This window comes from Mustela nigripes, chromosome 17 (assembly GCF_022355385.1).
Source record: "Mustela nigripes isolate SB6536 chromosome 17, MUSNIG.SB6536, whole genome shotgun sequence".
Taxonomy (NCBI): Eukaryota; Metazoa; Chordata; class Mammalia; order Carnivora; family Mustelidae; genus Mustela; species Mustela nigripes.
The window spans coordinates 41,511,682-41,537,363 of record NC_081573.1 but is presented as its reverse complement, the minus strand read 5'-3'; the positions used below and the strand labels follow the sequence as shown (position 1 = coordinate 41,537,363).

At 44.5% G+C, this 25,682-nt stretch overlaps 1 protein-coding gene across 1 annotated transcript in view; it reads right to left on the bottom strand.

Annotated features, from left to right (window-relative positions):
- PHAF1 (phagosome assembly factor 1) overlaps nucleotides 1-25,682 on the bottom strand; it is a 29,773-nt gene that overhangs the window by 1,421 nt on the left and 2,670 nt on the right. Inside the window, exons 2-15 of the mRNA XM_059381518.1 lie at nucleotides 21,886-21,968; nucleotides 17,062-17,145; nucleotides 12,871-12,914; nucleotides 9,679-9,758; nucleotides 9,316-9,410; nucleotides 8,582-8,679; nucleotides 8,383-8,495; nucleotides 4,395-4,528; nucleotides 3,872-3,955; nucleotides 2,262-2,344; nucleotides 1,837-1,880; nucleotides 1,326-1,369; nucleotides 1,116-1,174; nucleotides 454-526 (exon numbers count right to left, since the gene is read on the bottom strand). Of these exons, the coding sequence (XP_059237501.1) occupies nucleotides 454-526; nucleotides 1,116-1,174; nucleotides 1,326-1,369; nucleotides 1,837-1,880; nucleotides 2,262-2,344; nucleotides 3,872-3,955; nucleotides 4,395-4,528; nucleotides 8,383-8,495; nucleotides 8,582-8,679; nucleotides 9,316-9,410; nucleotides 9,679-9,758; nucleotides 12,871-12,914; nucleotides 17,062-17,145; nucleotides 21,886-21,968 (1,118 nt within the window). The remainder of the gene's footprint in view (nucleotides 1-453; nucleotides 527-1,115; nucleotides 1,175-1,325; nucleotides 1,370-1,836; nucleotides 1,881-2,261; nucleotides 2,345-3,871; nucleotides 3,956-4,394; nucleotides 4,529-8,382; nucleotides 8,496-8,581; nucleotides 8,680-9,315; nucleotides 9,411-9,678; nucleotides 9,759-12,870; nucleotides 12,915-17,061; nucleotides 17,146-21,885; nucleotides 21,969-25,682) is intronic.

Sequence of the window (25,682 nt, the reverse complement as noted above, 5' to 3'; positions counted from 1 at the left end):
TGATCCAGTCCTTCTGGAGCTGCTGGGGGCCTAGTGAAGGTGTACCATCCAAAAGGGAGAAGAGGGACAGCCCATTCTGCCAAGCCAATGGGGCCTCTAAGGCTACTCACCCATAGCACACTCTTTCACATGGCATTCACAGATCCCCAACACTCCCCTGTTGAGCTCCATTTGCTCCCTGGAGTTCTCTTTCCTACCATATTTACATTCTCACATATGTGGGATCCCTGTTACCTCTCCTCTTGTTGGATACAGACTATCGCTTTAGCCTCCATGACCTAGAGTTTCCCCAAAACAGTTTCTGTACTCTTACTGTTCATTATGGGCAGGTCAGATCTTAGCAGACAGGGTTACTGGGGAAGGATTAACTCACCTGTTAGGCCCTCCCCAATCTTTCTCCATCACTTGCCTGTCCCTGCCATGGCCACCAGCCCCTCAACACAGAGGGCTTACCTCAAAGATCATCCGCTGAAGACCAAAGCAGAATGTAGAGCCAAATGGGTTGGTGTTGTTTGGGGAGGAAGACCTGAGGCCAGAGAAGCCAGAATTAGAGGTGCAGTCAGAAGCTGAGGCCAGGCAGGGCATCCAGTCCCTTTTGGGATGGGGGATACTGGCCAGCGGTCTCTCATGACGGTCTGTTTCCCACACGGCCCTTGAGGTACCAGGGATAGTGATAGGTATCATTCAAACTCTGAATCCTACACAGTCCAATGAGGCACAGGAAGTTATTACACAGTGAGATTGGAGTGCCAAGTTAGGAGGGAGGAGCCTCAGGTAGCATGGCAACTGGGTAGACTACAGCATGTGGCAACTTTAATGGGAAAAAAAGAGCCCAGGACAGCCAGTGAAAACTTCCTTTTCCAAATAACCAGGGGTGAAAGGCCCCCCTACCTGGAGAGGCGAGCTATCCCCAAGGGGGAAACCTCTTTGGTGCAGGTGAACATGCAGAATAGCTGGCCCAGTGGTAATGTGCAGGATGGGGGGCGGGAAATATATTTGTGGCAACAACAGAAACTTCTGTCATTTCTAAGCCCCAGGCACTGCTAGGCTTCCCTAAGTCTTCTGGGCTGTGAGGAGCAGGATGGGGTGGTCAGAGCTAGCAACCTCCCACTCACCTGTGCAGGACAACAGGTTTCTCCACAGGGTGGCCCAGGAGCTCCTGGATGTTGTCCCACTGCAAAAGGGATGGGGTCAATAAGGGATTAGCAGGGACCTAGTCATGCCCCTGACCAATGGCTGGCCCCGAAGACATGGGCCCCAGACTGCTGGCAGGCTTACACCCACCTCAGTTTGGGGCTACACGAGGTGGGAAAATAGGAGCTCACCTTGCTGTAGGTTGTGCATGTTTCTGTCTGACCGTCTGCATTTTCTGAAAAGAGAACACCGGGTGGGATGATATCTGGCCTAGTCTACCTATGACCCCAGCCCTAGGCAGAATCCAGACCTGGCCACCCTGTGCATTGGGGTTGGGAGTACAGAAGGAGGACAGATGGGCTATTTCAGAGTTCCTGAATGAAAGAGGGTAGAGAACCAGCAGGGGACAGCAGTCATAAGGCTGATCTGGGAGTACCTGGATAATCATGTGTAGGAAATTCTCCCTATCAGGGACCAGCAATCCCATGATCATAGGAAAAAACCATGAGAGCCTCCAGGAAACCATAGGCCGAGCATAATGCAGCCCCCAGAACACAGAGCCCAAGCCAGAGGAGCTGAGCTATGGGCAAAGCTGGTGGGCAAAGGCTCCTGCTACCATTTCTGTTTGGATCACTGTGTCTCTACAGTATGAAAGACTAACTTCAAAACCCTTTTCTTACTCTGAGGATATTCACTACTCACCTTTCTTTATGGCTAGTGGGATCTTGAACTCACAGCGGTGATAACTAGAGAGAGAAGCCAGATGGATAAAGTCTGGGCCCACAGAGGCCTGACTACCCGCGCGTCTCAACCCCGTACCCCAGCAAACACAGAATGAGCCCACCCCTGAAGCTCTGGCTCTAGGGTCTGAAGACCCTGTCATCTTGGATAAGATACCAAGCTCTTTGAACCTACTTCCCTATCTGTAAAATGGGTATAAATGGAGAGACGTAAGGAATCAACACTGTACCAGGAACAGAGTAAACACTAAGGAAATGTTCATTTCCCACAAAACTGTAAGAATTTAGGTACAAATTAGTGAACACTCAAAGCCACAAGCTCTCTTTTCTTGGGAATTTTCAACCCAAAGCTCAGTTCTTGGGAGGGACAGGTATAGGTATACTCACATGTTAAAATTATAATGCCCAGGGTAATTCGTGTGTAGGACAAACTTCTTCACTTTGTGTGTATTTGCATCAAAGAGGATATCCTGGGACAGAAAACAAGGACGTCCAAGTAGGGAGAGTTACTGAGGCTGGGCAAGGGCCTTTCCAAAGGCATGTTCAAAAATAGCCACTCCATAAGGGGGATGCGTCTGGGCAATAGCTTTCTCCCAAGGGGACAGCTGAGGCCAAGCAGCCTTAACCAGACATTTTCAGTGAAGGGGGCACCCAATCATCTGCAAGCCCCCCATTCCAAACCTTGTAGCAGCAGGCCCAGCAGACCCATGCTTGGGAACTCAAACACATCATGGAGACCTTTCTTAACAAACACCTGATTAAAAACTCTAACTGAGCACAGATTTTTGCTTACAGGCTACCAAGAAGATTCAGAGACTACCTGAATTTCCAGGAGCTCAAAGCACCTAACTATTCCGAATGTCATGACTGGCCATTAGGCCCTCTCCGTGGGAGTCAGCAACCCCTGGAACTGAAGGTCCAGCCTCTCACCAGAGCTCAGACTTGGATCTGATGCTGCCACCGAACACTTCTTCCTATCCCCCACACCCTCCTCAGTTTCGTATCTTGACAGCTGTTCAGGCCTGTGACCCCAGGGTTACCTCTGACTCCACTTTTACATCCTAAGTCTTATTAGGATTGGTCCATTTGTTCCATCTTCTTTGTCCCTTACAATCATTGCCCCTTGAACTCGAGAGGTTCAGCTTACAAAGTACCATCCCCTCCTGCCACTGTCCTACCCTTGAATTTATGATCTCACTGCTGTTCCCTCACTACTCCTGCTTCCACTTTTTTTTTTTTTTTTTTTTAAATTTGACAGGGGGGGAGGAACGCCTGGGTGGCTCAGTTGGTTGGACGACTGCCTTCAGCTCAGGTCATGAACCTGGAGTCCCGGGATCGAGTCCCGCATCGGGCTCCCAGCTCCATGGGGAGTCTGCTTCTCTCTCTGACCTTCTCCTCATTCATGCTCTCTCTCACTGTCTCTCTTTCAAGTAAATAAATAAAATCTTTAAAAAAAAAAAAATTAAAAAAAAAAAATTTTGACAGAGGGGGTGGGAAGCAGCAGGCAGAGCAGGCAGAGGGAGAAGCACAGTCCCCACTGAGTAAGGAGCTTAATGTGGGGCTTGATCCCAGGACCCTGGGATCATGGCCTAAGCAGGAGGGAGATGCTTAACTGACTGAGCCACCCAGGTGCCCCCATTCCCACTTTGACCCTTTTTTATTCTCCCTGTTTTGTGACTCCATAAAAGGCTCCTATGTTCTACAAATGTGCAGATCGCAAACTATTAACCTGAATGAATCCCACAGCCTCCATCTGAGCAGCATGTTACCCTCAATAAAGAAGCTAAGACATACCAGGGAACCAGTGTTTCTGAGCAATCTCAGTGGCAGGGAAGGCCCACTTTTGGGTATCACTGCAAGACCACTGGGCAAAGCCAGCTGGGGCTAGTTTCCCCGCTGCCAGGCATGGCTACAGCTCCATGTGGACACAAAGGTGTGCCCAGTACATGGTCCACCACCACAGAGATGAAATATTTCTCAAAGGAATCACAACTTACCACTCCAAGAGTGAAGTAGTTAAAAAAGTAGTCATTGCACTTGGATGGAACTTGTTTATGAGGGGAAGGAGAATGAATTTTCATCTGTTGGGAGAAAAATAACAACAAATTAAATCCCAACTGCTTAATGTGGTTCTCAGATTAACTAAAAGTCTACAAACAAAGCAAGAGTGTCAAAGTCCCTGCTACTGGTGCTGAACAATGTAGCCAGCTTTGGTTGACAACAGAGGGGCCCTGGTCTCCCAAGAAAACGCAGGACAATCTGACCAACAGCATCAGGAAAGAGCTTTCAATTTAATTCTTTATCAGTTTTAACAGAACAGGTTCTATGGAAAAATAACAAACAATTTATATTTATTTGATATTAAGTTAATATTGATTTAAAAAGAAGTACGCCTGACTGGCTCCGTCAGTAGAGCATGTGACTCTGGATCTCAGGGTTGTGAGTTCGAGTCCCACCTTGGGTGTACAGTTTACTTAAAAGGAGACTGCCTATTTGACTTTATGAACACATTTCCCCTACCTTGTCTTCTGACTTATAGAAGACCTTGTGTGGAGAACCAAGCATGCTAAGAACATCTTGGCAGGAATCACCAAAATACACTGAACGTTCAAATACCCGCATCTTGGCATCTGCTAATAGACCAGGTCCACAACCTACAGAGAATAAGGGAAAGGTGGTCAGGTTCCCACCCAGAGCTTGAGATCCTACAACCTAGTGCCAAGGGGGCCCCAAAGAGGCCAATGGCTGAATGTTGCTTTATTAGTTCTGGCTGAGGGCAAGCCTGCATGCAAGCAGAAATACCAAGTCACAAGCGTTTACAATGCTACAAGAGATCACAATCTACTTGCAATAATCCCAGAGGCAGGCACCTGGGTGGCTCAGTTGGTTAAGCATCCAACTGTTGATTTCGGCTTAAGTCATGATCTCAGGGTCACGAGACTGAGCCCTAAGTCAGGCTCATGTGGGGCATAGAGCCTGCTTGAGATTCTCTTTTTCCCTATTCCTCTGTCCTTCTCTAAAAAAAACTAAAAAAAAGGAAGAAAGAAAAGAAATAATCCCAGAGACACATTCAATCCCACAAAACTGACGTGGAGCTCCAAAAACTGCATTCGTTTCCCTCACCAAATATTCACTTATTGGCTACCAAGGACTAGACTCTTAGACACTGAAGAAGCATGCTGAGCAAAACAAATGCAGTCCCTGCCCAAAATGGAGCTTATGGTGTGAAGATCCCAAACCGGCACCACACAGCCATGTACAATAGAGAGCAGCATGGACGCTATGGAAGTATATAATGAGGTGCTATTATCTCTTGCCACTTTCCAGGTCCTGACAAGATATAAAAATTTATGTTAAGAGGGGCTTCTCAATGGTTACCCCCAACCAGAGACTGAACCTCAAGAGTGAAACATCTATTAACCCACTCCCTGATGCTACAAACACCGACAGACCCATTAATACTAAAAAATGACAAACCAGAAAAGTGGGAGGGTAAGAAAATCCTATTTGCTAAAAGTTTCTTCTTTGGGAAGAATCTTTAAACCCTGGCTCTAATACATTTTGGAAACAGTTCCAGTTAAACACGTACACATAGCAGTAGCTGTGGAACAACAGACACACCAACTCTGTGGATGGGAAGAAAAAGTGTTTTACTTCCTCCTCACCCCACATACAGCCAAGAACCAGAGGAAGACTGCATTTCCTGGTACATAATCACCTTCCCCTAACTCTGCTCAGAGCTTTATAGTTGACAAAGATCTTTCATGTGTAACAATCCATTTGTTATACAGGGAAGACTTCAGGGATCCAACATCTGAAATAAGCTGGTACTGAATTCTTCAACTAACCCAAGAGTCTTTAGCCACAGCACATCTACACCGAGTGGCAAATAAAGGTTGAGTTTAACTAGGTCGTAGGGAAAGCGTAGCCCACGTTAACCTCGGTCTATAAATCCTGCTGCTCAGACAAGCCTGGCTGATCTACAGAACCCACCAAAAGCCCTGTCAAGCTAGACTGTATGCCCAAAGTCTCCAAGTACCGGACACCTGCAAATGTCCAAATGGGGCCATAGGGAAGGCACTCTTATGTGTGAGTCTTCTCTCTTGTCTCACCCTACCTGAAGCCTACGCAGGGGAAAAATACCTTAGTTTTAGGAGACCATTTTAGTTTCTGATTCTCGGAGTGAATCTTCCTATAAATTATTGTGAGGATTGAGAGAGTTGAACTGACTTCCTATCTTAAAAACATCCCAGTAATCCAATCAAGAAATGGGCAGAGGACATGAACAGACATTTCTGCAAAGAAGACATCCAGTTGGCCAACAGACACATGAAAAAATGCTCCACATCACTCGGCATCAGGGAAATACAAATCAAAACCACAATGAGATATACCACCTCACACCAGTCAGAATGGCTAAAATTAACGAGTCAGGAAATGATAGATGCTGGCAAGGATGTGGAGAAAGGGGAACCCTCCTACACTGTTGGTGGGAATGCAAGCTAGTGCAACCACTCTGGAAAACAGCATGGAGGTTTCTCAAAAAGTTGAAAATAGAGCTACCTTATGACCCAGCAATTGCACTACTTGGTATTTACCCTAAAGATACAAACGTAGTGATCCAAAGGGGCACATGCACCTGAATGTTTATAGCAGCAATGTCCACAAATAGCCAAACTATGGAAAGAGCCTAGATGTCCATCAGCAGATGAATGGATAAAGAAGATGTGGTATATATACACAATGGAATACTACGCAGCCATCAAAAGAAATGAAACCTTGCCATTTGTGATGACATGCATGGAACTAGAGGGTATTATGCTTAGCGAAATAAATCAACTGAAGAAAGACAACTATCATATGATCTCCCTGATATGAGGAAGTGGAGATGCAAAGTCGGGGGTTGGGGGAGTAGGAAAAGAATAAATGAAACAAGATGGGATCAGGAGGGAGACAAACCATCAGAGACTGTTAATCTCACAAAACAAACTGAGGGTTGCTGGGGGCGGTGGGGAGAGGGTGGTTGGGGAGGCTATGTGCTATGGACATTGGGGAGGGTATGTGCTATGGTGAGTACTGTGAGGTGTGTAAACCTGGCGATTCAAAGACCTGTACCCCTGGGGCTAAAAATACATTATATGTTTATAAAAAAATTTAAAAATTAAAAAAAAAAACAAACAACATCCCAGTAGTTATACTCCATAAGGAAATATGTGAGACATAGGTTGGATAAGACAAACTACCTTTCTGCTTGCCAAAGGAAGCTCTCAATGAGTACTGGATTGGACAGTAATTTGATGAGACCCTGACTTCAAATGATTCCCCGACTGACCCTCTGAGATGTGATTGCTCAGAGTGTGCTGTACAGGGTGGCAGTCAGAACTGAAGATCCCCCAGCCCTGACAGACTCCTCCTGCTGTCACTTGGGATAACTGTATCATCCTTGACTACCCTGCTGTTTCGAGCTGTGATCTTCCCAAATCACTTGACCGTCTACATCTCAATTCTCGATCTCATGTCTCTTAAACACTATAGCTCAAGTGCAACATTCTTTTAAATAGAATTTTCTGCCTTGGCTAGAAAAACACATTTTAAGAAATTTCTAACCTAGAAATTATAAACCATCCAATTGTTCAGGAGAGTGAGCTCACAGTTTATATACCAGATTCGTCATAGTTAAGAGCCAGTGCCCTAGGAACTGATATAAGACCCCAATTTATGAACAAACACTGGCTAGACTATGAGCTCCATGAATACACAGCTTCTGTGCTGGCTCCCAGGCCAAAGATATGGCCTGTACTACTAAACATGGCCCAAGATCCACAGTAGCTGAAAGTAGTCACTTACAAGTAAATCACAAATGAGGAATGGATCCTGGAGAGACCAGCCACTGAAGGCAGCAGGTTTTTGTTCACGGTCAGCAAAACTCATAGCAGGGTCTGGCCAAACCACAATTCAGCAAGTCACTACTGCCAGCCTACTGAGTACTAGGCATAAAGGGTGGTAAAGGGAATGGCGCACCTGGGTGGCTCAGTCACTGGAGCATCTGACTCTTGGTTTCAGCAGAGGTTGTGATCTCAGGATTGTAGGAGTGAGCCCTGTTTCCCACTCCATGCTCAGCACGGAGTCTGTTTGAGACTCTCTCTGCCCCTCCCTGCTGCACACTCTAAAATGGGTAAATAAATCTTAAAAAAAGGAGGGGGAAAGGGAAGAGCAGACCAGTATCACAGCCCATAAGACACATCTCCAATAAATAGCCTGGGAAGCACTGCAAAACCACATAAGCACACAGAAGGCTTATGCATATGCAAGGGGGAAGCAAGGCTACTGTCATTTATTAAGATTTGCTAATGATAAAACTGTGTCTTGTCCCTTCACAAATCTAAAGGATAGCTTTAACCATAAATATCTCCGTTGTCTTGTAAAATTACCTCTAAGCATGTGGGATTTTAGACTGTCTCAACATGGATATAATGGAGAATCCAACACCCCAAAGCCAGTAACTGACCTGCAGCAAGTAGCCGAAGTCGTAAACCTGAGGGTCCAGTTCCATCTCGAAGAACATCCACACTCTCAGCATACACATTGCCAAGGAAACAGCTCAGGGGCATCACGGGAGCCCTGGAGGCAGGCACAGAATGAGCAGAGGCTTTGCCCTCCCTCCCAGGGAGCCCATGGCCCAAAAAGTTTGTGCTCCCCAAGCATACTTTGTATCCTGTAGGCTGTTTCCACTGTAGATGTACATTCGTTTCACAGTTGCCCCATGGGGTATCTGGAGAGAAGCTAAGCCGTGGGCAAAATTAGGCTGCAAACACAGGACAAAGTTTTACTAAGAGCACAGTGCAGCCCATGGGAGCCAGGAGCTGCCATTTCCCCAGCCCTCACGGGCCAGGTCAAAGCACACAGTCAAACCTGGTTCAAGGTCAATTAACTCACCCCATGCATACAGGTTCATCTTTAGTTTTACTTAATTTTTCTTTCCTTCATCAAGAAAAAATTATAGGAATGCTTTCTTTCTTTACAAAAAATGTAAGCTTTACAAACATCTATCATTTTATGACCCTAAGGATGTTGTTACCTAAAGATGAATGAAACATTTTGCTAAAAGCAATAGATAACTGAAAATCCAGAAGGGACTCTCAATCTCTAGGCCACTGAAAAAAAAGAACAGTGATTTGGAGCTTAAAGCAAGGCACAACTGAATTTTAATCTGAAAAGTGAGCCTGACCTCACTCTGCAGTGGGAAGGGCCCTGTAACTGGGAATGCCAGTTTGGGCTTTGTTCTTGCTATCAATCCCACCCACTGTACCCATCTTGGCCTCTGAAGACCTCAGAGATGAGGAAACTAAAGAAAGGCTACCTATCCAGCTTCCCCAGTAGCATCATCTGCTGTATTGCCTGGATACTGGGTGACAAATACCAGAGGAAGGGAAGGGCTAACCTCGTACTTGGGAGCCTCGGTCCAAGAGTCTAACTGAAAAGAGAAAGACAGTCCTCTGAAGTTGAGGTGGAAGAGCTGCTCAGCGGAGTTGTACACTGTGGGAATGAGGAGGAGAAAATGACATGGTTGAATGGCATCAGATGTGAACACAAACAAGCTCGGTAACAACTTCCTTGTGTTTGATTCCCAAACTGACGTACTAGGCTGAAAACAAGGGGGAGGAGCTTTCCTTCACACCCAACTATCAACCCTTAAATTCTACAGGAACCTGGCTTCAGGGTGCACTGAGGATGGTGCCACTGGCCAGGCTTATCATTATGAGCTGCGACAGAGGATGAGAGGAATCAGACAGACTTGGCTTACCTCCAGGATGGGTCGCACCGAAAGACTGGTCAATCTGCTCAATGGTGGGAGCTATGGCCTGAGAGTTGAAGTGCACTCCACTGAAAAACAAAGATGCTTCTCAAATCCCTAAAAATGGTGGCTGGAATAGTTATTTTTAAAACACAGGCAGGCGAGTTTACAAGTACACCAAAACACAAGTTTAATTAAAGAACTTTTAAGTGAGGGATAATTAATGAAGTCAGAACAAGTCAAGTCTCCTGAGGCTGATAGACAGAATTGATCCTTAGGGCCTCCCAAGACATGTGTGGTCCTCAGGCAGTTTAGAAGGAAATTCAGTCTTAGCCCCATGGCATTTGCACTTGGATCAAGAGTGGCCACAGGAACAGAAAATGTTAATGTGCTTTCCTAGGATGCCTACTAATAGTTTGGCTTGAAAAGGAACTTTCTTAAAAGGGGATAAACATCTTTTTTTTTTTTTTTAATTTTATTTATTTGACAGAGAGAGATGACAAGCAGGCAGAGAGAGAGGAGGAAGCAGGCTCCATGCTGAGCAGAGAGCCCGATGTGGGGCTCGATCCCAGGACCCTGAGATCATGACCCGAGCCGAAGGCAGCGGCTTAACCCACTGAGCCACCCAGGCGCCCCAAAAGGGGATAAACATCTTAAAAGAACAGTACAGCCAAGCAAGGCAGCTTATTTTCTTTCTCTCTCTCATTCTTTCTTTCATTCTTAAGATTTACTTATTTAAGAGAGAGAGAGACAGAGCAAGCAGGGAGGGGCAGAGAGAGAAAGAATGTGAAGCAGAATCCATTCTGAATACAGAGCCCCACATGGGACCCTGAGATCATGACCTGAGATGAAACCAAGAGTCCAGAGCTTAACTGACTGAGCCACCCAGGCGCCCCAAGCAGCTTGTTTTCTTAAGAGCCAGCACTCAAGGACTGGGTGAATGGTGGCGTGGGGGGGGGGGGGGGACATGGAAACCATGCAAAGGGGAAACACCTGAGGGGGAGGGGCTTGGGAATGAAGAGGAGCACGTGATTTCCGATGATGAGCATGAAGATATGGCATGTATGACTTTAAGAACAATGTTTAAAGGTTAAGAATATTTTTTAAGGGCATCTGCATGGCTCAGTCAGTTGAGTGTCTGCCTTTAGCTCATGTCATGATCCCGGGGTCCTGGGACTGAGCCCTGCATTGGGCCCTTTGCTCAGTGGGGAGCCTTCTTCTCCCTCTCCCTCTGCCTGCTGCTCCCCCTGCTTGTGTTCTGTCTCTTTGTCAAATAAATAAATAAAATATTTTTTAAAAAGAACATATTTTTTTAAATCAGCATAACCTGTGGAATAACTCTAGTTTTCTTTAAGATTTATTTACTCATTTGGCAGGGGGCAGAGGGAGAGGAAGAGAGAGTCTCTGCTACAGCAGAGTCCACACTCATGGCTTAAACCCATAGCCCTGACACCACGACCTGAGCTGAAACAAAGAGCTGGATGCTCAAGAGACTGCGGCACCCAGGCACTCTAGAATACCTCTTTTTTAACCAGGCATGGTGCTATATGCTTTGCCAGCAGTGTCTCACGTCATCTTCCTAACCTAGCAGCCACATTACTGGCTTCATTTCTCTGAAAGGAAAACAAGCTCAGAGAGGTTAAATGACTCTCCAAGGTCAAAGAGGTAACAGAATGAACACAGGGCAGGCTGACCCTGGACCCCATGCTTTTACTCACCACTAACTCTTAAGAGAGAAAAGAGAAGCTGGACCTTGAGGTACAAAGGCTCCAACAGAACTGAAAGACAAAAAGAATCTGCAGGGGCCAGTGCTGTTACACATTTGCTTTATCTACTTCTCTATTGGTAAATGCTGCTTGAGCCAGCCCCAGGAAGTGGGCCCTTTCATGCCCCCACAAAGGAGAGAGAAGCCTGTTAAAGAAGCTTACTACATGAGTATTCTGGATGCTACACAGTGTCTTGCCATAATGGGAGCTCAAATATTTGTTTTAGGATATAGGCTATTTCCATTTTCCTTCTAAAAAGCAGATTTTGGGGGCCCTTGGGTGGCTCAGTTGGCTGAGCGTCCAACTCCTGGTTTTGGTTCGGGTCGTGATCTTGAGCCTCACAGTGGGTTGCATGCTCTGTGTAGAGTCTGCTTCTCTCTTTCCCTCTGCCCCTCTCCCACCACATGTGCTTGCTCTCTCAAATAAATAAATGCAATCTGAAAGAAAGAGAGAGAGAGAGAGAGGAAGGAAGGACGGAAAGGAGGAATGGGAAAAAGGGAATGCCTGGGTAGCACAGTTGGTTAAGCATCTGATTCTTGGTTTTGGCTCAGGTCATGATCTCAGGCCTGTGAGATTGAGCCCTGGGTCAGGCTCAGCTCTCAGTATAGGGTCTGCTTAGGTCTCTCTGTCTCTCTCTCTTCTGCCCCTCCCCACTGCATGCACTCTCTCTCTCTAAAATAAGTAAATCTTGGGGCACCTGTGGCTCAATGGCTTAAAGCCTCTGTCTTCGGCTCAAGTCATGATCTCAAGGTCCTGGGACTGAGTCCTACGTCAGGGTCTCTGTTCGGTGGGAAGCCTGCTTCCCCTTCTCTCTCTGCCTGCCTCTCTGTTTACTTGTGATCTCTGTCTGTCAAATAAATAAATAAAATCTTAAAAAAAAAAAAAAAAGTAAATCCTTTATTTTTTTAAAGATTTTAATTATCCATCTGACAGAGAGAAAGAGAGCAAGTACAAGCAGGGAGGGGGTAGAGGGAGAGGCAGCTTCCCACCTGAGCCACACAGGCACCTCAACAAATCTTTAAAAAAAAAAAAAAAAGAAGGTAGATTTTTGGCCCCCAAACAGCAGTCCCTTTGGCATTCTCTTTAGCATTCACAGGCTTTGGAGTCAGACCTATGGGGGGGAGGGGGGAGGGGGTTGGAAGCTATGACCCATAAGACAGTCACATCACCTCTGAGCTGAGGTCCTGCTTTGTTGTGAGGATTAAATGAGCTGACATATATGAAAAATGTTTTAAACACAGCATGTCCTTAACAAGGTTTCCTTCTCTTCCCCAGAAAGCTGAGTAGGTTTGGAGGCTGCCTGAGGAAATCATGGCACTAGGCTGTAATCCTAGAACCACTATGGATGGGAATCCTTTACTAACTTAATGAGGGGAATTGATAAACTCCATTTGTACCAATCCTGTGACAGATACCAGCAGGGAAGTAAACTTACCAATATTTTAACTTTACTTTAGTCAAGTCATATACTTCAATCACCTAAAAAAAAAAAAAAAATCAAATGTTTAAGCATTGGTAATGCTCTGCAATTGAAAAAGATTGACTAAAAAGACATTTATAGAGGGACGCCTCTGGCTGGCTCAGTTGGTAGGACGTGTGACTCTTGATCTTCGGGTATAGTGTGAGCCCCTCGTTGTGTGTAGAGATCACTTAAAAATCTTTAAAAAAAAAACATTTACAGCATAGTGAAGAGAAAAAAACTATCACTAGCTACAATTCTCCTGAAGTACTACATATTATGTTTTGTTCTCATTTTTAAATCTGGAGGAAAAACCCATACCAAACACACAGCATAACCTCTCCTTTTCCTTCTTCCAGTGATCATTCAACAGATGTCCACGGATGCTGTGGGTCAAGGTTCCTCTATCTAATCTACTACTGGGTCATATAGAGGACTGCACAAACAAAACCATGAAACCCTCCACAGAAACAAAAAAATGTAGCTTAAAGGTTAAAGCTGTACCTTTGGATACTGAGCCCTCTGCCTTCTATACCACATTTTGCTGCATGAGTAAGACCCCAAATCAAATCACTTTAAAAGCTTTAAAACACTTAGTTTACAAAACAAAAAGTTGGGGGAGGTCTATCCTGCTGGAAAAGAAGTCATATTACATTAGGTTAGGACATGTATGGCAATACTCACACATAAATCTCTTTCTACTGAAGGGCACCTGAAGAACCTCAGGACCCTTGTGTCATGTCAAGGGGTTCAGCCTTGGATTAAATGCCAAGAACTCAGGACAGAGACAAAAGTACTGAATGCTCGGTCACTAGTGGAGCCAAGTAATGAGCACTATGAAGTCTATGCCATTGGTGTCAGGGGCTTGGGAGCCAGACGCATGGCTGGCTGGGGCCTGGAGAACCAGCTACTATTCTCCAGTTTGGAGTCCTGGCCTTCCCTGTGAGGAACAAGCACAGCTGGTTCAATGTCCGCCTGCCCTGAGGGCCTCTAACTAGAAGGGGTTGTGGGGCCCCGTGTGTAGAAGCATCTGGCACTGCCACAGAAAACGAGACATAACAGGCAGTTTACTCTTGGCCAGACCTTATCCCTAACTTATCCCCAACTTTGTTTAATGATCCAAACCCCGAACCATAAGCTGGGCGCCTCTTCATTATAATGCAGCTATTCGGATCCTACTTGCAGCTAAGAGTAACTCCCTCTGCTGGGCCGTCACAGCACTTCAACCAACTCTTTCCTACACTACTTGCATATACTGTTCACCAGTCCCACAAAATTAAACCCTTTAGGCTTGCCTTATTAGTTCACACAGGAAAGGTACTTAAAATGTCAGACAAGCCCGACTGTCAGGAAGCTAGCTACGGGCAATATGAAGCTAGAAAGCATGAAAAGAGGTTCCCTCAGAGGTCATGCAAGGAAGGACAGGGGAACAGCTGTGATTCATAAGATACCTAGTGTTCCCTTCAGAAAGCCTGTATGGCGCCAAACTAGTATGCCATTTCACCAAGGCCAGGGCCCCATGCTGGCAGAAAGCCTCAACCTTTAGCCAGAAGCCATGCTTATCTAGCAGAAGCAGGCACCCTGCCTCCCTGATTGCCATCCCTGAAGCTGGCCAATGACCCAAAACTCACGCTGTGGGGGGTAGGTCTCGAGGATATTCCTTCTGTGTCACTGTCACCCACCTACCAATAATCCAAACCAACATTTTGGGTGCTTCAACCCTGCCCGCCTACTGGGAGAGCAGTGGACCAGAATTAATTAGAGGGCCCATGTAGGATAACACTTGTGGCACGAGACCCATCTTCGAGTCCTTCATGTCACCAGGAGAATCAACAAGCAGATTTGGCCCATGGAGCCTGCCGGGCCATGGGAACAAGCAACTGGGGAAGTCTGAAGTCCATGATTTACCACCGTCTGGGCTGGAAAAGGCCTTGATTTCCCCAGAGAAGCCATGACAACAGCCAAGCAGGAAAAGCAAAGAGAGGTAGCTGTAAAGGTTGAGATTTGGGAAGCCTCATCCCACAGGGCTTTCTTACAGTCAAAGGCATCAGGGAGAGGTGGATTCTTAAGTGCTCAGTTGGAAGGGCAGGCAGAAGGGGTAGGTCAAACCTGATGCTGACCAAGGGCACATGAGAATTGCTTCCTCAGTTTCCAGAGGCTCTGACAGGGCCCCAGCCCCCTCCCTCATTTCACAGGGACCCCACAGAAAGCAGAAGAGAAGGTTCTACTTATTGCCTTTCCCATTCAAATGTACTTCCCATTCCTCACAGTTCTCTGTAGTGTGCTCACACAGTTTTCTTCAGCTTTTATCACATTTATTTCCTATACCCCTCCACAAAAGCTAAGTCATTTCTTTTTTTTTTTTTTTTTTTTTTTTTTTAAGATTTTATTTATTTATTTGACAGACAGAGATCACAAGTAGGCAGAGAGGCCGGTAGAAAGAGAGAGAGGAGGAAGCAGGCTCTCCGCGGAGCGGACAGCCCGATGCGGGGCTCGATCCCAGGACCCTGGGATCATGACCTGAGCCGAAGGCAGAGGCTTTAACCCACTGAGCCACCCAGGCACCCCAAGCTAAGTCATTTCTATTCCCGATTTCTGTGCCACCACACACTGGTAATTTAGAATCAAAAGATTAGCAAAACATGCATCCACTGTCCCTCTATTATCTCACTGGTAAACAGTATTCCTCACAAGCTTGTTAAGTTAGAAATGTATGGGAAGGGGCGCCTGGGTGGCTCAGTGGGTTAAGCCCACTCAGCAGAGAGCCTGCTTCCCTCTCTCTCTCTGCCTGCCTCTCCATCTACTTGTGATTTCTCTCTGTCAAATAAATAAATAAAATCTTAAAAAAAAAAAAAAAAAGAAATGTATGGGAAGCACTTAGCCACATGCCTAACCTGTACCAAGTATTCACTAAATACATGACATCATCCTCACCAGGCTGTGATTCTATGATGGGCTGCCCAGCGATCCCCCTCTTTTGTCCATTTAGGTTATTTCTGGCCTTTTATTACTATGAAAGTCCTGCTACGAAGGCAACATATGTAAAGGTAACATTACTTCCCCATGATCTTTTTGGGTTATGTTTCCTAAAGTGGACTTACCAAGCTGAGACAAATAATTCTTTGTAAAGATGTTTCTAGATTATTTCCCCCCCAATTTGTAACGAAGCCACACTAATGACCATCCTCTTTCCTTTCCCACTGTGAAACTTCTGGTCAGTGAAGACAGGATGACTGAGTCCACAAGAAGAGGCAAGGTATTTGTGGGGCTAAGAATATTCACATTTACTTTCTGATAAAACCATCATAAATGAGGCATTTTCATTTAATGTACAGATTCCTGTCTTGTCTCCTTAGCAGCTCACTTGTGTTAGGAAGATGAGAACTAGGAAGTACCCAAGTCTTTTGGAAAGGCACAACCTAACCAGGATAACCGCTCTGGTATGCCACTGCCCAGAGCCACATTCAACCTTGTGACTCTGAGGCATGAGTCTGGTGCCACATGACTAATCCGTGAAGCTCAAGCATTTGTAAATAGTGTATTAAAAACATCCTGGACTGAAAACAGGTGTTAGTAAACTGCCCTTGAACGGCAATTAAGACAAACCCTACACACCACTGAGTTGTTTGTTTACATATCCCAAAGGGGTTAAAGAATCAACTCATTGCTGGTGGTGCCAAGCCCTAAGCCCCAGCATTTCAGGAAGAAGAGTTCCATTTTTCATCTTCTAAATCATACTGTCTGATCCAAGAATAAAGTAAAACAAGATACAAAAACAAGTCTTTAGGTCCTATTCTGCAGTTAGGTCCCATTTTTAGTATCCCTTTTAAGATTTGGAATAATGTGTGCCAGATAGTTAGCTCTTCTCTCGCTTTCCTTAAGTTGAATAACTTGAGTCCTGTCCCCATAGCACATTCCCCAAATCTTCAACACTTTTCCCCTTTCACCTCTGGAGCCTGGGATTGGAGACCTTCCCAGCCTCTTTCCAACCACCCCAGCCCACCCCCCAGCTTCCCTCTTTTTAGGGGAACAGGCACAGCTTCAGTCCCCTAGACTGTGGTAGACTGAATCACAGGAGTCTACTCTGACTCATTAGTTTCAGAAACATCCCACAATAGCACCTCTTAATCAGCCTGGCAGGCAACTTCAGCTGTCATTCATAGTTACCTTAAGTCTCTGATTGAAAGCATCAAACAGCAGTTTGATCCCGTCCTGAGTCAGGTTAAGGATGAGGTCATGGCTTAGAGGAGACTGAAAAACAAAAAATAAAGCATACTGAACAATTTACTCAACAGCAACTACTGAAAACCTTGCAAATCTAAATGCAATGCACAGGGATTATGGAAGTGCAGAGATCCCCACCCTCGCCCAACAAACTGTTGTGTAAATGCAGTGTCCTCTGCTTCCTAATACTGGATGAAAAGAGCCTCTTTCTTCTAGGCTTTGAGCAGTAATACCTAAGGGAAAGGGCCAAGATTTTATGTGAATATACAGGCCATTTTTTTTTTTTTTTTTGAAGGTCTGGGGTCCATATCTATACAGCCTGGGTTTATCTATCAAACCCACAGAGCAATCAGTGAGGAACACAGACCGGGTAAAAGGGCCTTGCTACGACTCAAATCTGTCAGGTGATGTTCAATTCATGTCAGCTGAACCTATGTCCATTCACTTCCAGAATGTTTGTGCCATCCACAGGAAATATGTTCTATACTTTGCTTTAAGCCATATTCCAAGACAAAAAAATACCTTGTGCTGTTTATATATGAAATGACACCTTACTCTTTCTTTCCCTCACCCCACCATCCCATATCACATGTGCTTCCTTCTGAAAAGCCCAAATCTAAGATCTAAGGAGTCGTATTTCTACATTTGCCCCTTCTGAGTCCTGGGGGAAGGGGAGCAGCAGCACAAAGTGGTGGACAGAGCCGGCCTTGAGTACTGGTTAGCTGGTGACCTTAAGTGACTCTCAACACTTCTCTGAGCTCTAGTTTCTTCATGGGAATACCATCATCCCTTCCCCCAGGGTTGTTGTGGGAACAGAGATAGTAGTTCTAGACAGCAGGAGACAGGGCACCAAGCACAGCACTTAGCATACAGTACTCTTTCATCAAGTCTGCATCACCACCCTGCTTCTGCTCCAATGCAATCAATTCAAGGTCTTGACATCTGAAGCCATTTCACAGCCCTGAAACAAGCTGGCCAGCAGAAAAAAAAAACCCAACATCCAAAACCTTGCCCCTCCTTTAAACTGGCACACAGCCCTCAAAAGAGTTTAGAAGTTTTTTTAATAGAGCCTCCCAAGGTAGGCACAATGAATGACGGAAGTGTGGCTGTCAGAGACAGATATGTAGGCTGCAAGGCCAGGTGTCACTGGCGTCGGCCTCACTGTGAAAATTCTCTCCAGGGACGCCTGGGTGGCTCAGTTGGTTAAGCGTCTACCTTTGGCTCAGGTTGTGATCCTAGGGTCCTGGGATCGAGCCCCACCTTGGGCTCCCTGTTCAGGGGAGAGCCTGCTTCTCCCTCTTCCTCTGCCACTCTTTAAAACGAATCTTGTAAAGCAAAGCAAAGAAAATAAAAGAAAAAAAAATCTCTCCAAAGAGCCTTCTGTGATTAGCTCAGACTTTTGTTCCCTTCTACCCCAATGATCTTCACAAGGTAGCAGGCCCAGTTGGCACCACCATGCCTGGCAAACTAGAAGAAAGAATGTTGTAATTTTCCAGGAGGTACGTATGAATGTCTAAAACCATCAGGTGTCAATCAAGATAATACAAAAATGAACTCTGACCTTAGGTCACTTATTCTCAACCCAGAACACATTTCTGAGAGGGCCACTCCACGGCAGTAAGCAGGATGAAGCAGTATTATAGCATCCTTCAAGATCCTTGCTTGGAGGAGGAATGATGGGAGGATCTCAATTTTCTTACACTCTCCCAAGAGCTGATCATTTTTCTCCCAACATCGTGACAATTCAGGACATAACTAGATAATTTTCAAAAGCAAGCAATTTATCCTCACAACCATTATTTTATTAGTATTTTATATCTCCAGAACCAAAGTATACCTTTACCATATGATGTTTAAGCAGTCCCTTCCAGTGACCCAGAACTATACAGTGCTCCACATGAAACAGTTTGGTAAAGCTGTTAACTCTTCGTTAATGCTTTTCCCCCTAAGAAAGATAGGGCCTACTTGATATATACATTTAACTTCCAAGGTGTGATATGCTAGGGATAAGAAGATATTTCTGAAACATCTATTGGGGCCAAACTATTCTTCACACTTGATGGGAGCAAGGAGACAGATGGGAAAGGAAGGGAAGGAGGTGCAGAGGAGGACGGGACCCAATTTAAGAAGCACGACATCAGAGCTCTGAGCCACCACCTCTTCTTGATCCTCATCAAAAGGTTATTCTATTCTAGGGTGCCTGGCTGGCTCAGTCAGAGGAGTATGAGGCTGTTGATCTTGGGGTCATGAGTTTGAGCCCCACAATGAGTGTAGAGATTACTTAAAATAAAAAAAAAATTAAAATAAAAAAAGATTACTCTATTACAAGAAAACTATATCCACATTACAGAAGGAGAACCAGACTGGTTAATAACTTGCCAAAGTTGCATGGCTAAGAAATAGGAAGAGCAAGGATCCGAACCATGGACTCAAAAACTCATGTTTTCTAACTGATGCCAGTTGCTTAGAAGATATCAGGGGAAATGAGCTCAAAGCTAAAACTACTATGTGTACCTAAAGATTGGAACAACAGACAACAAAGGTAGTGAAATAAGAAATAAATTTCACTCTAAAAATTAATTAATTAATTAATGTAATTAATTAATTTATTTATTAAAGTTGATTAAACCAGGGTGCCTGGATGGCTCAGTGGGTTAAAGACTCTGCTTTAGGCTCAGGTCATGATCTCAAGGTCCTGGGATCGAGCCCCACATTGGGCTCTCTGCTCAGCGGGGAGCCTGCTTCCCTTCCTCTCTCTCTCTGCCTGCCTCTCTGCCTACTTGTGATCTCTGTCAAATAAATAAAAAAAATCTTTAAAAAAATGAATTAAACCTATTTTCAAATGCATCTAATTTGGGGGTGCTCAAATCTGATTTCACTGAATATGCAGGAGCTATATGCTCAAGAAGCAAGCCTATTATTCCTGTTTGGATGGTTGCTAATTGTCATGAGTAATTCCCTCATGGTCTAACACTGAAAGTCAGAGTAGGTTAGCGATCATCTGAGAGCGATCAATAGGAAAAGTCACCATCCTTCACTTTATAAATGAGAAAACACTGACACTGTGGCTCAAGGAACCTCTTGGTCCACTCTTAGAAGTCCCTTATTCCATGGCAGGCACCACAAGTATATCTAAGCTCTTGCTTGGAGATTATCCATTCCCTGTCTCAGGAAGACCCTTTCTATAGAGTCTCTCTCACTAGGCTGCAAGAGGAGTACTGCACTGCAGAATAATGACTAGACATTGATGAGAGGCTCAACCTTGACACTAGGCCAAAGTGGACAGCCTCACAGAATCTCATTCACCTCTAATCCACAACATTCTTCACGTCAAAAATAAACAGTCATGTGCTTTAGTATCTGAAACTAATTAGAACAAAGGGAACTAAAATGATCAAAATGGTACTCCAAAGGTCTCAGAGAAGTGAGTGAGAATACCCTGTAGCATGTATAGGCTCAAAACTATTTATTCCCTGGGGTGCCTGGGTGGCTCAGTCCATTAAGCATCTGCCTTCAGCTCAGGTTATGATCCTAGGGTCCTGGGATCAAGTCCTGCATCAGGCTCCCTGCTCAGCAAGGAGGCTGCTTCGCCCTCTGCCACTCCCCCTGCTTGTGCTCTCTCTGTCAAATAAATAAAATACTTAAAAAACCAAAACAATACAAACATCTTTATTCCCTGAAATTTGTGATATATGGGGTAGCATAAAGGTTGCTCCACACCGCAATACATGGTCTGTGTCACAGAAGAATCACAGGTTTCAGAGAGTTCAGTAGAAGGTAGATTGTATTTTTAGAGTGATAAATAATCTTATTTCTAAAAGCCCATAAAAAATAGTCTCTAACTTTACATATAAAACCAAGTACAAAAAATCCTGATGATCAGAAAGTACTCTGGTGTAACATATACATTCTTTCTAGAAATGGAAAAGGTCTTTGTAGATACATGTAACATTTTATAATAGGGGTTAATTCCTGGCACAACTGACCAACACTTAATAGAGACCACCATAAATCAGACCAAAAAAAAGCAAAATATGAACTATGTCCTTAATTTGGAGCCAATATTTTGATATATGATCTCATGTATCAGATCATTCTCACTAAAGTAGTGAGCTACACCTGCTTCTTTTCAAGTCTGGAGTGCTCTGCTGGCTAGAAATTTGTATTCAACAACTTTGAACACAAACCAATCAACAAAGCAGAAAAGATTATTTTAAATAAAAAAGTGGAGGGCACCTGGGTGGCTCAGTGGGTTAAGCCGCTGCCTTCGGCTCAGGTCATGATCTCGGGGTCCTGGGATCGAGTCCCGCATCGGGCTCTCTGCTCAGCAGGGAGCCTGCTTTCTCCTCTCTCTCTCTCTGCCTGCCTCTCTGCCTACTTGTGATCTCTGTCAAATAAATAAATAAAATCTTTAAATAAATAAATAAATAAGTGGAAGACAAGCATCCTAGAAGACAAGACAGTCCCAGAGGTGACCTCCCACTGAAATGTCCCTGTCTAAGGACCAGTTGGTAAGTCAAAACACATAAAAAAAAAAAAAATAGCAGTTATTATTGCTCTTCCAAACCCGGCAGCACTAGCTTATCAAGATGAAAAGTTTCAGAATTGAAGAAAATGTACTTGGGAACTGACTAGTATTAGAGATTCTCCCATTCAAACACAATGACCAAGCAATCTCTGCCAGTCTGCCTCTCCCAGAGCAGCAGCCTCTGGAGGTGACTCGCGATGAGGAATGCTATTTCAGTAAACAAAGCAGCTACCACTCACCTGTTCACTGTAGAGAACCTGGACATTTTTGATGATGCGACAGTGCTTCTGAAGAATGGCTACTGCCTGAGCCAGAGGCATTCCTGAAATAAAGCAAGGACACCTGTGTGGTTACTTGGGCTATCCATTTACTGACATCTATCTTCATAATAGGCATCAGTCCCTGCAGTAAAGCCTGGGATGGGAGGTGGGGGCCACCAAGGTCTATAAACATGAGTAAATAAAAGTTCAGTAAGCAGCAAGGGCTAGAATAAAGTCAGCAGCAAGCACTAAGGGAACAACTGGGTTGTGAATATACAAAAGAGATTCTTGGAAATGAGAAGTACTGCACTGATCCCAAAAGATCCCAAAGGATCCCAAAGGACTCAGAGAAGGCAATGTCAGCATGAACTAAAGAACAATGAGAAAAGTACAGTCTACATGACTTGCTTTGGAGACCAAGGTTCTGGTTATCCTTCTACCATGAATTACATATAACGTAGGGCAGGTTCCTTCATCTCTTTCCTTCTGGCATGTTTCCTCATCTCTCAAATGAAGAGTCTGCAGAAGCACATGACTTATAAGGGCTCATTTAAAAAGTTAAAAATCATACATCTATCAGAACCAACTTAATTTACTAAGGATTTCACTGGATCCTTACTCATCAACCCACAAATCCTCTAAGTCTTAATACTTGATTTTTGAACTCATGGCCCACTATAAACAAATTTATATATGCCAATTTAAGAAATCCCAACAATACCTCCAAGATCCCAGGGACTACCAAAAAGTATGTTTTCAGAGTACATTACATTTCAAACAAGAAGAAACTTACAGAGAGACAATCCAAAACAAGTCCCAGACAAAATCCAAAATCAAGACTCACAGTTTTATGAATCCAAGGACAGTGTGTGTTATTCACCATTCTCTTGATCCCCAACACCTAGCACAGGGTTGACCACCTGGTGGCTATTGGATAAATATTTATTCAGCCACACTGATGTACAAAGGAGTACGTAGTAAGAGAAAGGGAGAAGGAGGGACCACCATATGACCTCAGGTAAACACAGTGGCTCACATTCAAGATCAGTTTCCTCTGATTCTAGGAGAGATGTGCAGAAAAGACCTTACACACAAATAATAGACAGTTATAAAAACACATGGTCTATTTATATTTAAACAATGATCTAACCTTGCCTTCATTTGATGGTCCACTCTACAGTTTGAAGAAAGTTAGAGAAACCAGACCTTAACATAAGGCACTTTCCAGCCTTCTATAACATAGAGCCTGGTACAAAGTAAAGGCTTAATAAATGTTTGTTGACAATATGAACAAACTGCACACATCACTCAGCTCTGCCATTCCTGAAATGGAGGAGCGTCTATGCTGTCTCTCCCAAAAGGACTGGGAAAACATCCATGTGTTAGGTGCCCACTTAGGTGCTGAGGAATAGAAGGCCACATGGCTTCTCTGGCCCACATGGCATAAATCAGTTTCTCAAGGGAGGATTCTTTTCCAATTAACCACATCAAATCCATAGCCTTGGAATCCTTGGGTCCTCAGGTCCTGAGTCACTTGGGGGAGGAACTCATCTGGAAGAGACAAAGCAGCTACAATGGCCAGTTGTCACACAGCTATTGATAAAGGAAAGCTAAAAGTCCTCTAAAGGGAACCAAACATATGTACAGCAAAGAAACTAGAGTACTGTCCTACTTCTAACAGAGCTACCTAACCCAAGAAAGGGTATGTCAACCTTCTAAACTGTATACATCCTATGTTTTATAGATCTCATCATTTACCTTATAACCCTTCAAGAGTTTCCCACTACAAGGCAATAAAACTCAAACAACATGCCATCACCTAAAGTTCTTGAATATTCTGGATCTTGTCCACCTCCATCTTTCTTTCCACTGCTCATCGTGCCTCCCTTTGTTCCCGGCACATGTCAAACTCTTTCCTACCTTATGTCTCTGTGCTAGCTCAGACTCTGCTGGAATGTTCTTTCCATAGTTGGTTTCTTCTCATTCTTCAGCTCTTGATTCTCATCTCACTTCCCCAACTGCCTTAGCTAACAAAGCCCCCCATTCAGCTTATTTATCTGTTAGTCTCCTCTATACCCTGAGGACAGAACCACTATCTATCTTACTCACTGCTATATCCCCAGCACCCAGTCACTGTGCCTGGCACAAAGTAGGTGGTCCCATGTGTTTGTTGAACCTTGATTGAGTGAAACAAAGCAATTAGGGGACATGTAAATCCTGTACCATAGACCCTAGTGACCACTCTCTCATTCCGAGCACTCTCATTCTATCTCTAAACACACACACACACACACACACACACACACACAGTTTTTCCTGCTGTTCCCCTAACTTTCCCAGGTCTCTATGATGGGCAATGTTTCCTTCTGCCTATCCCTCATTCACTCATCCAACCAACCACCTGGTTTCTGACTTACATCTCAATCTGTTTTCTATATAAATCTAAAGGCAAATAAAAAGTAGACAGAGTAACAGTAACTCTTCATCATCTTTTCTTTTTTTTTTTTTTTTTTTTTAAAGATTTTATTTATTTATCAGAGAGAGAGACGGGGAGAGAGCGAGCACAGGCAGACAGAATGGCAGGCAGAGGCAGAGGGAGAAGCAGGCTCCCCGCTGAGCAAGGAGCCCGATGTGGGACTCGATCCCAGGACGCTGGGATCATGACCTGAGCCGAAGGCAGCTGCTTAACCAACTGAGCCACCCAGGCGTCCCTCTTTTTTTTTTTTTTTAAAAGATTTTATTTATTTACTTGACAGAGAGAAATCACAAGTAGATGGAGAGGCAGGCAGAGAGAGAGAGAGGGAAGCAGGCTCCCCGCCGAGCAGAAAGCCCGATGCGGGACTCGATCCCAGGACCCTGAGATCATGACCTGAGCTGAAGGCAGCAGCTTAACCCACTGAGCCACCCAGGCGCCCCTCTTCATCATCTTTTCAATCTCAGTTCTCCACTGTATTCTGGGTCTTAATACCTCTAATATCTACCCAGTCACTCAAGCCAGAAGCCTCTAGATTCCTTTTCCACCTCCCCAAATCTAGTCTCTTTCTTCCTAAACCCATGTCTATAACACACTTCTCTAACCTTCACTTCACCTTCTTTTCCCTTGGACCCCAAAGTCCTTGGTAGTATTCCAGGCAGCTACCACTATAGAGCACTGGGAATTTGGAAAACCCATTTTTTCTTCCATTAGTGTATCACGCTCTAATTATAATACCAAACTGGTTATAGTTCCCTACACACACAATCTTTCCCACTGTTTCATTTTGTTTTGAATTTGACTGGAAAATTCTTATCTATAGAGACATTGTAGAGAGAAACCTGGCAGATTTCTGATTGGGCTTTCCTGGTGCTCACTGGCTCCAGGAATGGTACTGACTACTTTAAGTAGAAAAAAAGCCCTCCCTGAATCTCCAGGTCAGGTCAAGTCTTTTCTCCCCTTCCAAAGCACCCTATACAGCCTCCACCTCATTTTAATAAAATGTACTATTGCTGTAACCCTTCCCTCACACGAAACTCTTCAGGGAACATGACCATTTCTTATTCACTTTTTGATGTTTGTAAGCAGAGTCCACAGAGGTATATATGCTACCTTCAATGGAGTGAGCCTTCAGCTTCTCTAGAACAATCCAGATACATGCACCCACACCAATACATTCTCCAAGTCTTACTGAAAACATTCCAAGTTTGTACTATCTTTATTCACTCACTAGTCAAGCCATCAATGGCATTTTCAGCGATTCCTCTTTGCCTAGGTTTTCCTGCCCCTGTGTTGTTGCCAT